This window comes from Colobus angolensis, unplaced genomic scaffold (assembly GCF_000951035.1).
Source record: "Colobus angolensis palliatus isolate OR3802 unplaced genomic scaffold, Cang.pa_1.0 Scaffold124, whole genome shotgun sequence".
Classification (NCBI taxonomy): Eukaryota; Metazoa; Chordata; class Mammalia; order Primates; family Cercopithecidae; genus Colobus; species Colobus angolensis.
The window spans coordinates 3104914-3122020 of NW_012113586.1; the positions used below are offsets into that span (position 1 = coordinate 3104914).

At 36.3% G+C, this 17107-nt stretch overlaps 1 protein-coding gene across 2 annotated transcripts in view; it reads right to left on the reverse strand.

The window, feature by feature from the left end:
* Positions 1-16876, reverse strand: part of MAN1A2 (mannosidase, alpha, class 1A, member 2) — a 175351-nt gene extending 158475 nt beyond the window's left edge. For both annotated transcript variants that reach the window (XM_011933067.1, XM_011933066.1), the window contains exon 1: positions 15817-16876. In XM_011933067.1, coding sequence (XP_011788457.1) covers positions 15817-16118 — 302 coding nt within the window. In that variant the 5' untranslated portion in view covers positions 16119-16876. The remainder of the gene's footprint in view (positions 1-15816) is intronic.
* Positions 16877-17107: the final 231 nt, after the last annotated feature.

Here is a 17107-nt window from a genome sequence, read left to right on the forward strand (position 1 = left end):
CCAGCTACTCAAGAGGCTGAGGCAGGAAGATAGCCTAAGGCCAGGAGTTCACGGCTGCAGTGCACAGTGCACCATGATCACACCTGTGAATAACCACTGCACCCCAGCCTGGGCAACACAGACCCCCAACGCTAAAAAAAAAGAAAAACATTTTTTAAAGAGTATTATAAACAATTATTCATCCAAAAATTAGATAATCTACATGAAGTGTACAAATTCCTGAAAACAGACTATAAAAACTGACTTAAGAAGACAATCTGAATAGATTTGTGACAGGTAAGGAGACTGAATCAGGAATCCAAAACCACCCAAAAAAGAAAAGCCCAGAACCAAATAGCTTCACTGGTGAATTCTGCCAAACCTTTAAAGAAGGATTAACAGCAATCCTTCTCAAGCTTTTCTAAAAAAACAGAAGAGGAAAGATTTCTAATTCATTCTATGAGGCCAGTAATTATCTTGATACCAAAGCTAGCCAAAGACATCGCAAGAAAACTACAGACTAATATCCCTTATAAATAGTGATGCAAAAATCCTCAAAATACTAGCAAACTGAATCCAACAGCATATTAAAAGAATTACAGGCACAGGCAAGTACTCTTTACCCCAGAAATTCAGGGATGGTTCAGTATAAGAAAATCAAACAGTGAACGTACTGTATCACATTAATAGAGTGAAGGGACATATGATCAAACTAAAAATAGAAGAGAATTTCCTAAACACAATAAAGGGCATTTATGAAAAACTCACAGCTAATATCATACTCAATGGCAAAAGACAGAAAGCTCTGCCCCTAAGATAAGGAGTAAGACAAAGATGCCCACTTTCACCACTACTATTTGAAACTGTACTGGAAGTTCTAGCAAGAGCAATTAGGCAAGAAAAAGAAATAAAAGACATCCAAATTGGAAAGGAAGAAGTAAATTTAATTCATTTCACAGATGGCCATGATCCTATATCTAGTAAATCCCAATGAATTCATAAAATGACTACTAGAGCTAATAAGTGAATTTAGCAAATTGCAGTGCATAACATCAACACTAAAAATTAGTTGTGCTTCTATACACCAGAAATTTAAAAACCCCCCAAAAAAAAAATTCGTGCATTTTTGATACCATACAAAAGAACAAAATACCTAGGAATAAATTTAATGAAGCAGGTAAAACACTTGTATGCTGATATAAACACTGCTGAAAATTAAAGAAGACCTCAAAAATGGAAAGATATCCTGTGGTCATGGTTGGAGGACTTACTCTTATTAAAATGATAATAGTACCAAAACAATCTACAGATTCAATGTAATCTCTATCAAAATTCCAACAGTCATTTTTGCAGAAATTGAAAAGCCAATATTCAGACTCATAAGGAACCATCAGTGGCCTCCAAATAGCCAAAGCGATTTTGAAAAAGATTAACAAAGCTGGAACACTTCTCAATTTCAAAACCTGCTACAAAGCTACATTAAGCAAGACTGTGTATATTGGCATAAGGACACACATAGATAAATGGAATAGAACTTAATGTCCAGAAACACACCCATACATCTATAGCCAATTGATTTTCAGTAAGGGTGCCAATATTATTCAATAGGGGAAAATCTGTCTCTTCAACAAATGGTGCTGGGACAAACAGATATCCACTAACAAAATAGTTAATTTGGACCTCTATCTCATTCCATACACAAAAATTAACTAAACATGAATCAACAACCTAAATAAGAGTTAAAACCATAAACTTTTTTAAAATTTTAAGAAAAAATCTGGGGTAAATCTTCATGACTCTGGATTTGGCAATTGATTCTTGGATATGACACCCACAGCACAAGTAACAAAAGAAAACAGATAAATTGGACTTCACCAAAATTAAAAACTTCTGTGCAAAGGACATAACCACCAATTTAAAAGATGGACAAAGCCTGGATAGATATTCCTTCAAAAATGCAAATGGTCTGCAAGCACCTGAAAATGTGTTCAACATTATTATTCATTCCTATTCATCATTATTCATTCATTCATCATTAGATATCACTTCACACACAATAGGATGGATATAATTTTTTAATGAATAAATATTAGAGAGAATATAAAGAAATTAGAACCTCTATATTGCTGGTGGAAACACAAAACATTTCAGCTGCTACAGAAATGTCTGGTGGTTCCTCAAAAAGCTACGCATAAATTATCATACAACCCAGTAATTCCATTCCTAGGTATATAACCAAGATAACTGAAAACAGGTACTCAAAACAAATACAGGCACGCACATGTTCACAGCAACACTATTCACAAGAGCCAAAAGGTAGAAACAACCCAAATGCCCAACAGCAGATGAATGTATAAACAAATCACATATACACAAACAATGGCATATTAATCAGCCATAAAAAAGAAATGAAGTGCTAATACCTGTTACAGTGTGATCAACCTCAAAACATTATGCTAGGTGAAAGAACCCAGACAAAAAAGGTCTTAGATTGCATGATTCTATTTACGTAAAATATGAGAGCATGTAAATCTATAGAAAAAGCAGACTGATGGTTGTCAGAGGCTGGGGGGAAGCAGGGAGAAGGGAGTGGAGAGTAACCACTTAATGGGTACAGAGTTTCCTTTTGGAGTAATGAAAACCTTTTTTGAACTAGATAGAGGTGGTGGTTACACAAACATGTGAATATTGTAAATGCTACTAAGTGCTCACTTTAAAATGATTAATTCTATGTTAAACGAACTTTACCTGAATTTAAAAAAAAAAAAAATGCTTATGAAAGAGCTTAGAATTAAGGGCAAAAAATTTTGAAGAACAAGGTAGAAAAGCCCACACTATCTAATGTCAAGATGTATCTAAAGGCTATACTTAACAAAATGGCACGTTATTCCAACAGAAATATACAAAAGAGCCAAGTGAAATCAAAAACAAATCTATGAATATATGAAAAAATTTATATTGCAGAAATGACATTACAAATCCATGAGAAAAAAAACAGACTCTTCAATAAGTCACACAGGGACAAATAGATACCCATATGGAAAAATATAAACTCAGTCCCCACCTCATCATACACAAAAATCAACAAGTAGATTAAATCCCTAGGTGTGAAAAACAAAACTTTACAACTACCAGAAGTGAAAATACAGGAAACTGTTACTTCAGAGTAGAGACCACAGACGAAAATATTAACAATTTTAAATATATTAAAATTTCAAACTTGTGTAAAAATAAAAACATCATAAACAAAATATAAAAATAAGGTACTCACAGGAGGAAACATGTAATGCATATTAACTAACACAGAATTCATCCAGAATGTGCAAATAACTTCTACAAATAAATAAGGAAAGGCAATGACTCAAAAGAAAACTGGCAAAAAATTGAACAAGCAACTCAAAGATTAAGAAACTCAAACAGCCAATAAATATGTTAAAAATACGTATTTCACCTCATTAGTAATCAGGGAAGTACAAACAAATTGACATCAGGCTGGAAAAGTTTTAAAGTCTAACAATATCATGGCTTGTTAAGACGCAGGTGGAAGTATAAACTGGTATAATAACCACTTCAGGGGCTGTAAACAAAAAAAATTAGAGTCAATCATACACATACCCTACAACCCAGTAATTATAGTTCTAAATTTTTACCTTGGAGAAAAACACATGTGCCCAAGAACATATGTACAGAATGTTTTTGCAACAACCACCACCACAACAACAAAAAACTAAAAATCTATCAACAGGGGAATATACAAATAACTTGATGTTTAATCATTGAATAGGTGGATAATTACATAATTGAACCAGAGCCCAAACATCCAATTGTAAAGATAACACGAAGGGGAAAACAACTTGCAGAATGATACATGTTTAAAAACATGAAAAACTGTATATAATTTTATCAACAAATACACATTATGGAAATATAAAACCATGTACTGAGAATGACAATGTCCAGCTCAGTTTAGGAATTTACCTCAAGAAGGATAATCTTCAGCTAAAATAAGAAAACGTTAAGATTTGACAAAGCTAACTATTAGTCACACTGACATTCAGTAATATTATCCATTAAGACTTTTTATGTACGCTTATAACTTTTTTAATTTTTTTTTTTTTTTTTTTTTTTGAGACAGGAGTCCCCTCTGTCGCCCAGGTCCTGAAGTGCAGTGGCATGATCTCGGCTCACTGCAAGCTCCGCCTTCCGGGTTCACGCCATTCTCCTGCCTCAGCCTCCCAAGTAGCTGAGACTACAGGCGACTGCCACCAAGCCTGGCTAATTTTTTTTGTATTTTTAGTAGAGACAGGGTTTCACAATGTTAGCCAGGATGGTCTTGATCTCCTGACCTCGTGATCCGCCCACCTTGGCCTCCCAAAGTGCTGGGATTACAGGCGTAAGCCAATAACCTTTAAATTAAAACAGTGTGGTGCTTTTGGGAGTAACCAGAGAGATTCACAGCACCAAAAACAAAATGAACAAAAACAAAAAAACCCTTTGTAAATATTGGGATAGGATATATCATTTATTTAACTAATCTCCTGCTGACAGACATCTAGGTCATTTACAATATGTCATGTTATAGCTTCAGGGGACATTCTTGAACATTTCTTTGTGCACTGATGTGAGAATTTCCCAAGGATAAATCCCTAGAAGAATTGCTGAATCAAAGAATATGCACTATAAATTAGTTGACATAAATAAATTGCTCTTTATGAAAATTCTATTAATTTACATTTACACCAACAGCACTCAAAAGGAGCCAGAGGCTCAATGTTCACCTTACCCAGGGCGTTACCAACCTTTTTATGTAGACGGAAAAAATCTAGTCACGAAAACATATTGATTAATGACATCACAAATAGAAAAATAATTCTCATTTATTATATTTAACAGATACATACCAAACATATAACAAACTTTGTATCAGATGCCACCTGACAGCCAACTGGAAAAAAGTCATGTATGCATGTGTAACATTATAAACATACAGATATAACCATATATAGCCATATGTAAATATGTATATGTATATACAGCTAAATATAAACACCGTTGTTCCTTGATATCCATGAGGAATTGGTTCCAGGACCTCCCTTGGAAACCAAAATCCACAAGTACTTAAGTCTCATATAAAACAGTGTGATATTTGCATATAACCCATGTACATCCTCTCCCATACTTTAAAATAAGTCTAGATTACTTATAATACCTAATATAACATAAATGCTATGTAAATAGTGGTTATACTGTATTCTTTAGGAAATAATGAGAAGGAAGAATAGTCAGTACATGTTCAGTACAAACACAATCATCTTTTTAAATTTTTTTCTGAATATTTTCAACCTGCAGTTGGTTGAATCCACACATGTGGAACCTATGGATACAGAGGGCCAACTGTACATACAAATGTACCAGATCTCAACTTCACACAATTTCAGGCATTCTTTTCAGATGCCAGAGCCTGATTCCTTATCAAAAAGCTTCAAAATATTTGTCTCTTATTTCTAGATGTCACGTTCTAACTGAGGTCTGAGGAGAGTTGGTGGGTGAGTGGCAGGTAGCTGGAAAAATACTAGAGGAATCATAGACAGTATCAACATGGCTTTACTCTCTCTCTCTCTCTAGGGGTGAGCAAGCCTTGGCACGAGCCTTTTGTACCATGTTAACAGGGTAATTATACCTTTCACAGACAACAGTGGCTCCAAGCCAAGCACAAATGCACATGGGTGATCACCTAATGTGCCTCACATGGCACGGTTACATAATAAGCAGAGTTGTATGCCTGCACTCCAAACTTCCTGAGTCATGCTGGACCAGATGTCTGCCTCAACCTATTATTGACCGCAGCATCCATTTTCTTTATACCAGATAACCCAGCCCGTATGTTAATAATACACAAATTAGGGCCGGGTGCAGTGGCTCCCGCCTGTAATCCCAGCACTTTGGGAGGCGGAGGCGGGTGGATCACAAGGTCAGCAGATCAAGACCATCCTAGTTAACATGGTGAAACCCCGTCTATACTAAAAATACAAAAAATTAGCCGGGCGTGGTGGCAGGCGCCTGTAGTCCCAGCTACTCGGAAGGCTGAGGCAGGAGAATGGCGTGAACCCAGAAGGCGGAGACGCAGTGAGCCGAGATCACACCACTGGACCAGCCAGGGCAACAGAGCGAGACTCCACCTCAAAAACAAAAAAAAACAACAAAAAAAAAACACATAAATTAATGATATTAAATATATCTTAGAAAAAAAAAAATGGGGAAAGATAAACCAGTAACTTATCTGAACTCTTAAAAAATGCCAATGACCTAAATGCCTGTACCAGAACATCCCATAGATGGAAAGGTATCTCTAAGACTCCTGGAATCTGGCTCCAAACGTAATAATACACTTTAAGGAAAATATTAAGATGTGAGTCTAAGATCTTAATTTTTCAATAGACAAAATTAATCTTCTGTAACATTCACTAATAATCTCCAATACTTAGCAAAATGCTTGGTACATAATACTCAAAACACTTGCTGAATAAATGATTGTCACTAATATTTTTTAATGGTAACAGCAATATCACTAAGGGGAGGCCAAGAGATATACGTAATAGGTTGATCATTTTAAAAAGTCAAAAGGAAACACAACACATGCATTGTTCTTTGTAATCTCCAGATTACTTAATTTCCTATTTTTTAAAAAAAACTACTTGTATAACTCGTACCAAAAGTTGTTCTTAAGATATGGAGAACAGGAGAGAACACTTTCAGTGGTATCTCTCAGTATTAAGGTTAGAAAATTATAGTCCTTCCCATGACAGGTGTGTTTTGTTAAAAAATAAAAATAAAATAACATTTTTTAAAAAAGGAAATTATAGCCTTAAATCAAAGAAAATTGTGCCACAGGAGTAGTAACAGCCTTCAAAGGGTCTGAGGCCTCAGTCAAGGACTGTTTTCCACAGAATCTATCCTAAAGTCTTAGGTAACAGGTGAGGATGTGTAATTGATAACTGGGCTCAAGAAATGACACCTGAAAACAATTTTGTAAATATACCCACTACCTTCAGGCTGGCATATAAAATGCTCAATAAACTATACTTTTAAACTAATGAGAAACAATAATGTATAAAAGTCATTTCATTCATTTTCACATTTTAAATTGGTATAGATTTCATTATGTAAATAATCATAATATTATGTAAATAAATTTTAGTCATTTCTAAAGTGATTTTAAACTAATTTTTATATACAAAAAAGACTAATTCCTTTAGTAGAATCCATTTTATCTTTGTAATATTTGAGATGTATGAACTAAATTACTGCACACTCTTCAGTTCCCTACTTCATAAAATTACTTGTATTTCATATGCATGAGCTAGAAAAAAAATCTTTAAAGATTCAATCAATTCCCTCATTTCATAAATAAGAACATCAAGGCACAGAGAAGTTGAATAGCTTATCTAAATATACTTCAACAACCAAGGACAATGGTGAAACTAAAGCCCCCGTCTCTTAACACTGAGTCCAATGTTCTTTCTAATATATAATGATGCCTTCCTTCTGGTCTATATTAAATTCAAAAACAGATATTTGGAAAGACTCCTCTTTGAAGGACATTTTTTTTAATGACAAATCCTAATACCCAATCTGAAAATAAAACTCCAGTGCAGACTTCATTACAATCATGTTCCGACAGGAATAAAGTTCTGGCAAAAATTCAACAGCAGTGAAAATAAACTTTTCTGACAGAATTTGCACAACTAGGGAAAATAAAAGTAGCAATATGATTTTCCTATCCAAGAAATATGTGGAGTCAGCCCAAACTAGAAGTTAATTTTTTTTAAAGAGGCAGAGTCTCTGTCTCTCAGGCTGGAATGCAGGGACACAATCATAGCTAACTGCAGCCTCGAACTCCTGGGCTCAAGTGATCCTCCCACCTCAGCCTCTGACTAAAAGTAGGCACCAACCACCATGCCCAGCTGTGTGCATGTGTGTGCGTGTGCGAGTGTGTGCAGTGACAGGGTCTCACTATGCTGCACAGGCTAGTCTCCTGGCCTCAAGCAATCAATCCTGCCACCTCTGCCTCCTATATAAGTTAAATATTTCTATAATTTTCAAACAATAGTAAACAAAACATTTGCCCAGTTAAAAATAAATTAAATTGGCTGCTCTGTCTATGGAGTAGCCAATCCTTTGTTTCTTTCCTCCTCTAATAAACTTGCTTTCACTTAAAAAAAAAATCAATTAATGTTTACCATGTACTACTGATTTCTAGAAGATACTTAGCTTCTATGTTACCAACTTTCCAATCTTCAGCATGAGCTCCATTTGAAAGTATCCATATCTGTAAAAATAAGATTTGTTTGGGTGCAGTGGCTAACACCTGTAATCCCAATACTTTGGGAGGCCAAGGTAAAAGGATTGCTTGAACGCAGGAGTTTGAGACCGGCCTGGGCAACAAGAAAGACCCTATCTCTACAAAAATTAAAATTTAGCCTAGCGTAGTTGCTCACACCTGTAGTCCCAACTCATGCCCATAGTTTCAGCTACTCAGAAGGCTGGGACAGGAGGATCACTTCAGCATAGGAGTTTGAGACTATAGTGAACTATAATTGTGCCACTGCACTCCAGCCTGGACCACAGAATGAGACCCTGTTTCAAAAAAAAAAAAAAAATTATTAATACCTAACTTACAAATCTGACATAAAGATTAAAGAAAATATATGAAAACACTCATCACATATTCTCTATTATTTTCTTCCTTTTTTCCTAAGTAAGAAAAAATTCCATGTGGGGGCATGCAAAATATTTTAGATACATTTAAAAGAGTATGTTCTAAATACGGAAAATACAAATTATTCCTAATCTTATTATTTTTTATAAAGGGCCTTTATTAAAGAATGTATTCTTACTTTAAGACATCATTCCCTCTGCTTTCGCATCTTATTTCTCAATACTTCCTGGTATTTTGTTTATATTTTCTCTCATGGAATTTGTTAGTTACCTTGCCATGGACAACATTCATTCAACAGGCATATAATTTTATTAAGGATCAAATGTACTTCAAACATTAGAGACACAAACATAAATAAAATATAGTAATTTGTTCTCAAGGAGTACATCTTCTATTGAAAGAGACAGATACGTAAGCAAATGATTGTAAAACACTTTATGCAATCATGAACAGTACATGAGAAAGATTGAAAAAAAAGAAAAACTACCTAATGACAGGGGAGGTAAGAGAGCAAGTCTATACGTGATGTTACGGTTTGAATGTGTCTTCCTCAAAGTTCATGTGTTGGACACTTAATCCCCATGCAACAGTGGCAACAGTGTTGAGGGGTAAGACCTTTAATAGGTGATTACATCCTGGGGTCAGAGCCCTCATGAATTAATGCCACTGTCACAGGAGTGGGTTCCTGATAAAAGGATGATTTCTGCCCACTTTCCTCTTGCTCTCTCTCACTCACTCTCTTGCCATTCCACCTTTCTCCATGGGATGACACAGCAAGAAGGTCTTCATCAGATAGATGCCAGTGTCATGCTCTTGGACTTCTCAATCTCCTGAACCATGAGCCAAATACATTTCTATTGTTTATAAATTAACCAGTCTGTGGTATTCTAACAACAAAAAAAATTGAGTAAGACATGTGGATGTGGGTTACCCTCAGCTGTTAACAAGTAAAATACTAACAAGAAGCTGAAGATCAGGAAACACTATTAGAAATAACATTAAGTGAAAAAACTCAAAGTAATTCAAGCAAACATTTGCAGTAAACAGCGATGTTAGAAAACAAAATCTCAAACTACATGTTATAGAGACTAAATAATCTATACAAACCCATTATAATATTGGAGGAATATTCTGAGATTGTGAATTTGACATTTTATCAAGAAAGCCCAAAAGAAGTATTAACAAGAGAAAATAAATATTTCACAGCCCTGAAAATCTTCTTATAAAACCCAAGAGAAACTGTGTAAAAGTTATTACAGCTTTTAGAGCAAATAAACTAGTACTTGAACCATTTTGAATTCCCTGAAACATTTAACTACATCCAATAAATACTTTTCACTTATTATGGACATTATACATTATGTCACCTCCTGAAATGTCCAACCCTCACTGACCTACATGAAAATCAGGACTCACACTTTGGCACTCTGCATTTTAACCATGCCATAATAATACTCCTCATTTCTGAGAAGAATGAAACATACTGAGATATTCAGTGACTTTATAATGCTGAACTAATAAAAGCAAAGTCACTGTTATTTTGTTTCAAATCAAAAGTAGACTTTAAACAAGCGTATACAAAATGTTATCTGATAAGCCGCCCCAGAATATACAGCCTCTTCTAAATTACTGTATCTGTGAAAGGCACAGAAAATGATGAAAACTCAGACTGTCAAAAAAAATAAGAGCCATCACGAAGCTACTGTCAGAATCTGAAAGAACTTATAAAAAAAAAAAAATCTAGATTTGCCAGAACAACGCCTTACTTCATGAAACAAAAAATGTCCAAACTATTACCTTATCCCAATTGTACCCTATCTCAAGGACCGAATGTTCTGTCTCAATGAGGAAATGGGACAGAGACCTCCATGCAGTTCAATCTCCCTTTCCACACAGTCCCTTCCTAATTCTTACCTTTTTAGCTACATTTTGTCAGAAGAGCAACTCTTGGAGTATTTGTGCGAGTGAAGTTTGATGAGCAACTGCATTCTGTGTGATAAGAGGCAAGACAAAAAGAATCTCAGTGACTGTCCACACTTCCAAATGTACCCTGAGTTTGGGAATTACACAAAAACCTATTCTAGTACCAAAACAGTTGAGACTACTGAAGAGGCTACCATTATAACAGAGGAAACTAGACTGAGAGCTGTATAGATCAATTTGTTCTCTCCAACTACAAAGATGAAAAGGGTATTCATTCAGTATACAAGTGGACCAAAAAGAAACGCAACAAAGGCATCTACACCAGTCTGTTGTTGACAAATGTCAAATATAAACAGACCTCACGATAATTCATGTCTGAGTACAGGGAAGTGGGAAAAAGAACCATGAGCAATCTATAAGGGAAATGGAACATCCAGCGGACTTATGAGAGGATAAAACAATGTGACGTTGCCCACACTGGAGCAGAAAGCCCCAAATAAAAAAACAGGATAGAAAAAAAAAAGGTCTAGAAGAGGGATGAGACAAAGAAAGATGACAAGAAAATTAAAATTGCAATAGTAAGATTTGAAATCTCTACCCTTGTAATAAAACTGAATCAAGCAAAAAAACACAAATCATGACATAAAGAACTTGAGAAACTCATTAAAGCACACTGCAGCCTGGATTAGCCACATTTTAAGTGCAAGAGTCATATATAACTAATGGCTGTGGTATTGGACAGCACACAGGTTTGAGTGATTACGTCTAGCAGTCGCACAGCTAGTTAGTACAACTAAGATGCAGCCTTATTTATACCTCCAATGCCTATATTCTTCCCCTTTGAGGAAACTATCAAAGGTAGACATATACCTGACCCTCAAGTATTCAATTCAGACTAACAAAATTCTGACTGGAGGGTGAAACTTATTAGCTATTCAAATAAACAGCTCATAAGCTGGGTTTTTCTTTTTTTTTTTTTAACTCACAAAGCTCATTTATATAATGCCATTATATAAAACAAATGTCAGTTTTTTTAAAAAAAGTGAGTTTTTAATTATTGAGATCTATTATGTATACAAAGTATACCTTACATACATTATTTTATGTATATCAGCATATAACAACATGTATATTATAACCACTTCTGGTTTTGGGTACTGCAAAATCACATATACTATAAATAACCATAATCAAAACCAAACTACACATTTAGTATGTCCTTATCTATAAAGTGTATCTATAGTATCTATAGCTTGAAAATTCTGGATTATTTATGAACTACTTAATAGAAGGGAACATATTGGTTTCCTCATGAAAATATACTAAATTCATGTAATACCACTAATATAAATTAAAGCATTGATTAAATATAGTATATATTTCTTACTAATCCATGGCCATGTCACCTAGAAACCTAGAAGTTATCTTGGACTCTCTTTTCTTTCTACTTTAGCCCCATATTTAACCAACCACCATTTTCTGTGAAACTTAATAGTTTAATCCCTCTTGAATCAACCACTTTTCTCCACTAATTTATCTCATTCTCCACTATCACCACTGTCATCTAAGCCAATATATCCTCTGTGACCCAGACCCTCTTAACTTGTTATCCTCCTGCTTCTCACCATCCAGTAAGTAATCGCTGCAACCAAAGTGATTAATTTTTTTTAGTTTAAAGTGATCATGTCATTCTCTTGCTTTTATTACAATCCTTCAATAACTTCTCTTAGTACTTATGATAAAGACCAAAATACTTAACTACAAACTGTCTAGAATCCTGACTAGAATTTGCAAACTCAACAACAACCAGGTTAAATATCAATTTATTTATATTTACTTATTTCGCGCTCTGAGTGGCACATGCCCCCTCTAGAGGGAGCAGCTGCTACTAGATTGTGGCTTGAATATTACCATCTGAAAATACATTGGATGTTACCATAACCTCTAATTTTTCAAGAGAAATCAGAAATCCAGACTTCTACATGAAATCTCCTGAACTGTGAATGCTGACAACTAATTCGAACTTTTGTAAAAAGAAGAAGGAGGACAAAAAACTTGTAAGCAGGCCAAACCTGACCTCTCATCTAGTCTCATCACCTAGACCCACACACTCTGCAACAGCCATACTTAACATTTCTCAGATCCTCAGTGATGCCAAGCTTTTTTGCCTTAGGGCTCTCACACATGTTGCGTCTTCTGCTTTGACCATAACTCCCCTCAACCTCCAATTCTACTTCACTAAGTGATCTCCTACTCATTCTATGTTTCTGAGGCACACTTCCTTAATGAAGTCTTCCTTATTCCCACTGCCCCTCCACCCCAAACTCCATAGACCAGGTCACTCATTACATGCTCTGATAGCACTGAGTACAACTTCATAACATTCATCACACCTCAAAATCAAAATTATTTATTCAATGCCCATGATCTCTCCCTAGATGGAAAGTTCCATAAAAGCAGGGCCTGCCACAGTAGGCATACATTTGTTGCCAATCGGTTATAAAATGTTCCTTTAGACAGTAAGATTCTAGTATATACTTTTAAATATTAATCAAACTGTACCCAACTTTTCAGAAAATACACAGTATTTAAAGGAAAGCAGATTCCGAATAAAAATAATCCATTAAAATTATAATCACTGATGATAATAATAAACATTTATTGATCATTTACTAAATGTCAGGAACTATGTTAAGTGCTTTGCATGTACTATCTCTTTCAATAAAACAATCTGTACAGTAGACACATGCCACTAGCATACAAAGGAAACAACATAGAGTTTCAAAATTTCTCAGTATCATAAATCTAATCAGTGGCAAGCTAGGGTATGAATCTATACTGTCTGACTCCAGAACTTAAACACCAAATTACTATACTAATCATTAATAAAGAAATACTAACTAAACAAGTATTTCTTAAGTACTGCAAATAAGAAATGGTGGCCATGACTTATTTTCCACTATTTATCAGCTAAAGTAACATTCCTCAGCTCTCTATCCTGTACTCTTAAACGCACACACACTAAATTAAGATAAACTGACAATTTGTTTTTTTCTAAATTAGGTAAGTTCTGACCCATACCCAAAATACGTACGACCTTAGTACCAACTGTAAAACTGTTATTTTTCTGAGTTATTTTTAAATAAGTTAATGTTTATACATTTGATATTTTCTGTTTACACATTTGAAACATACACTTAATTTAAAATGTATTTCCTTGCTCAAAGTAAAAGAAAGTTTATTACTACAGACTCCTTTCTGATACAGTAAACAACAGCAAATAATATGCTAGAGCAAATGTAAACTGATATAACCACAGAAATATAAAGAGATAATACAAGGATCCTTTGCTACCTGAACTCTATTTGAATTCTCGTTTTCCAAAACTCAGGAACCAACCAGATTCCAAAAACTGCATTAGAATCTATCCAGACTCACATGTATCTCTTGCTATCCAGACTCTTACTAGCCAAAACTCAGGGCATGGCTCACAAACCACTCCTTGCTATCAGAAAAACAACCAATCTCCCATTCCAAACTCAGGAACCCAGTAGTTTTAGATAGCTAAATACATATGCATATATATCCAAGAGCTTTATAAATTTAAGAATTCTTGTTTACACTATTTATACAGACTGTTAAAAATGTGAATAAAAGGCACATATCTGTATTTTCATTCAAATTTCATATTTTAACTCCATTTACTGAGAATTTTTGTGTAAATGTTTTTCAACTAAAATGTGGTCATATTATTTTAAACTTTTAGACCATGCAAAATGTGTTTCCTAAACTGCTTAGTACATGACAGACACTATTAATAATAGAGCTAAGTAATGTTAATGTGTGAGTGCCGTGAAACAGCTCTAAAAACAGCCTTAACACATTTTCTCAATATATTTCATAGGTCATACAAATACCATGGGAAATAAGATTTTCAAGGAAAACTATTTTCACGGTTAATTTTTCAGTAACATATTTCACAGATCATGTTAGTGTTTATTCTTAAAGTCACAACAAACACAGGGTAAAATTAAAGAAACAAATCCAGTACAGTAGTTGAAAATGGCAAAAATTCCAAATCAACAACTATTCCATAAAGTTCACCCAAAAGTCAAAGAACCATCACACAAGTAATGAATTAACTAGGTTGAGAAAAAAAGAAAAACCAGTTGTCATAAAACAGTGCATTTTCCCAAATATTTAATGTAGGCTCACATGTGAACCTAAGCTTTTTCGGTGCTTGACAAAAAGTTAAAACTATCATCAGATGAGAACTGAATTCAAGCATATGATTTTTCCCACATACTCAAAAATTATTTTAAGAAACAGGGAAAAGATGGCAGGTCTAAGAAAAGTCTACTACTTTCCCAAACTCTTCTTTTGAGTACAAATATAAAAATTATAAAAATTGTAACTAGAGCTCCCATTTTATCCTAGTTTGGCTATGCTCTCTCCAGAGCTCACTTTAGATTTAGTGATCTGAAAGAATGTGAACCCCTTAATCAACCAAATTCTAACAGCTGCTTGACACAGTCCATCTATTACATTAAAAGAGAGCAAAATTAAATTTTACAAAAGTAAGTCTTGTCTACAAGCCTCACAAAGTGCAATAACTTAGGATTCAATACCTTTTAACTGATTTCATATAGAGCACCAACACACATCCCCAAAAAAAGAACAAAAACCAGGATATTTTCACGTAAAGGGCAGGTATATTCTGCCCACGTTTGTCATCCTAAAAGACTAAGATTCACTACTAAGCTTCAACTACAAGCCAGAAAATGAGAGCCCTCTGGGAGAGCAAACAAAAAAGAACTGTCAAGGTTCAATGCTTTGATTTCACATGGTGGCACAAATGACTGACTGCAACACGTTCTTAATAAATGCAGGCACAGCTTATGTCACCATTTCTTTAAGTTTTCGTACCTCCCTTCCCAGATCTCCACATTAGACACAACAACTCTGAACGCAAATGTTTTTCCTATATAAAACCAAAGAGAAGAACGACTTAGATAGGACTCTATGAGTCCCTCCAGTCTATGGTTTTATTCAGCCTGTGTTGAAGTAATACAATTCTTACGACTCGGAAAATTACATTTTACTGCAAGGAAAAAAAAAAAAAAAGACAGATTCGATCCAATCACCGTACCTTGCTCTGCCAAATGTTAGTACCAGAACTTCTGAAATAAACAAACCTGTGTCTATGTTCATCGGGTCCATGGATCAGGAAGACTCCAGGGTTTTTAGCCCCTTTACCGGCATCTACATGTGGAATTAACACATCTTCTAAACCCAAATCAAAGCGTTTGTGTTTTGAAGAGTCTGGAAGGAAAAAGAATGCCCCAAAACACAGGGTGATGAAGGCACTAAGAATAAGGAGAAGAATAAACTTCTCAGAAAGTCTCAAGGTAGCCCTGTGATGTGGGAAGGAGGGCGGCCCCAGGTTCAGAGGTGGTATCCTACGTCCAGAGAGGGGCAGCAGGGCTGGGGTAGTCATCGTTTACGCTCTCGGAGAGAATACTTTAGAAAGTTCTCATCTTATATCAAATGTACAATACATTGAACTGTCTTCAAAATCTTGGCTGAAATGGGAAAACTCAATTTTGCTCCTCTTAAAGGATTGTTGTGCTTTTTAAGAGGGTACGTCGTTCACGCCCGTCCATTTCCACTCAGAAACGTGTGTGACCTCCCCCAAACGATCACAAGTTTAGGTTCTGCGATATCCTCTTTAACATCTGTACTGCACTGGGTTATTACAAGCCTCCTCTTCATTCCCAGGGGTAGATCAGGCAAGCCACACTGCAGAAAAGCTGCAAGGTGGGTTCTTCCATTTCTGCACCTCGGTGAGATGCTCAAACGTAGTCTTCCGCCCCGAAAGGGAACCTGGCGACATCCGAGGAGTTGTAGAAGGTTCACTTGATCTCCTTCGACGCTTCTATTCCAGAATCTCTTAACCTTAGCGGTGAAAAAAATAAGGGTCTCCCACGGACGTCTACAAACAGGGAGGAAGGTCTCCCACCTCGCTGGGAAGCCGAAGCAGGGGCGCTGGGCGAAGTAGCAGGAAGGAGTTCTCGGCTGCCCGCGCTTCCCGGCGCCCGGCTGAGTTCTGAGGCTGCCCACTCGACGGGTGGCGCGAAGGGCAATCGCGTCCGAAATACCTGAGCCCGGCCAGCCACCGCGGCCGCCGCCGCTGTTGCTACCGCACGGGTCTGTCAGGGAGCGGAACTTCCTGCTCCGGCGGCCACTGAGAAGCCCTTGCGTGTACCGGGGGAGGGGGCGCGGCGGCCGCCCCCGCGGAGCTCCTCCTCCTCCTCCTCCTCCTCCTCTCCGCGGCCAGTTCAGTGAACCTCGGCGCGTGCTACCCGAGCTAGGCCGCCGGCCGCAGTGGCCGAGCCCCCGCGCCTAAGAAGCTGAGCCGCGGCCCACGCTCCGAGAGCCCAGGGCAGGCGCTGGCTCATTCCTCACTCAGCCCTGGAGCGGCGGGAG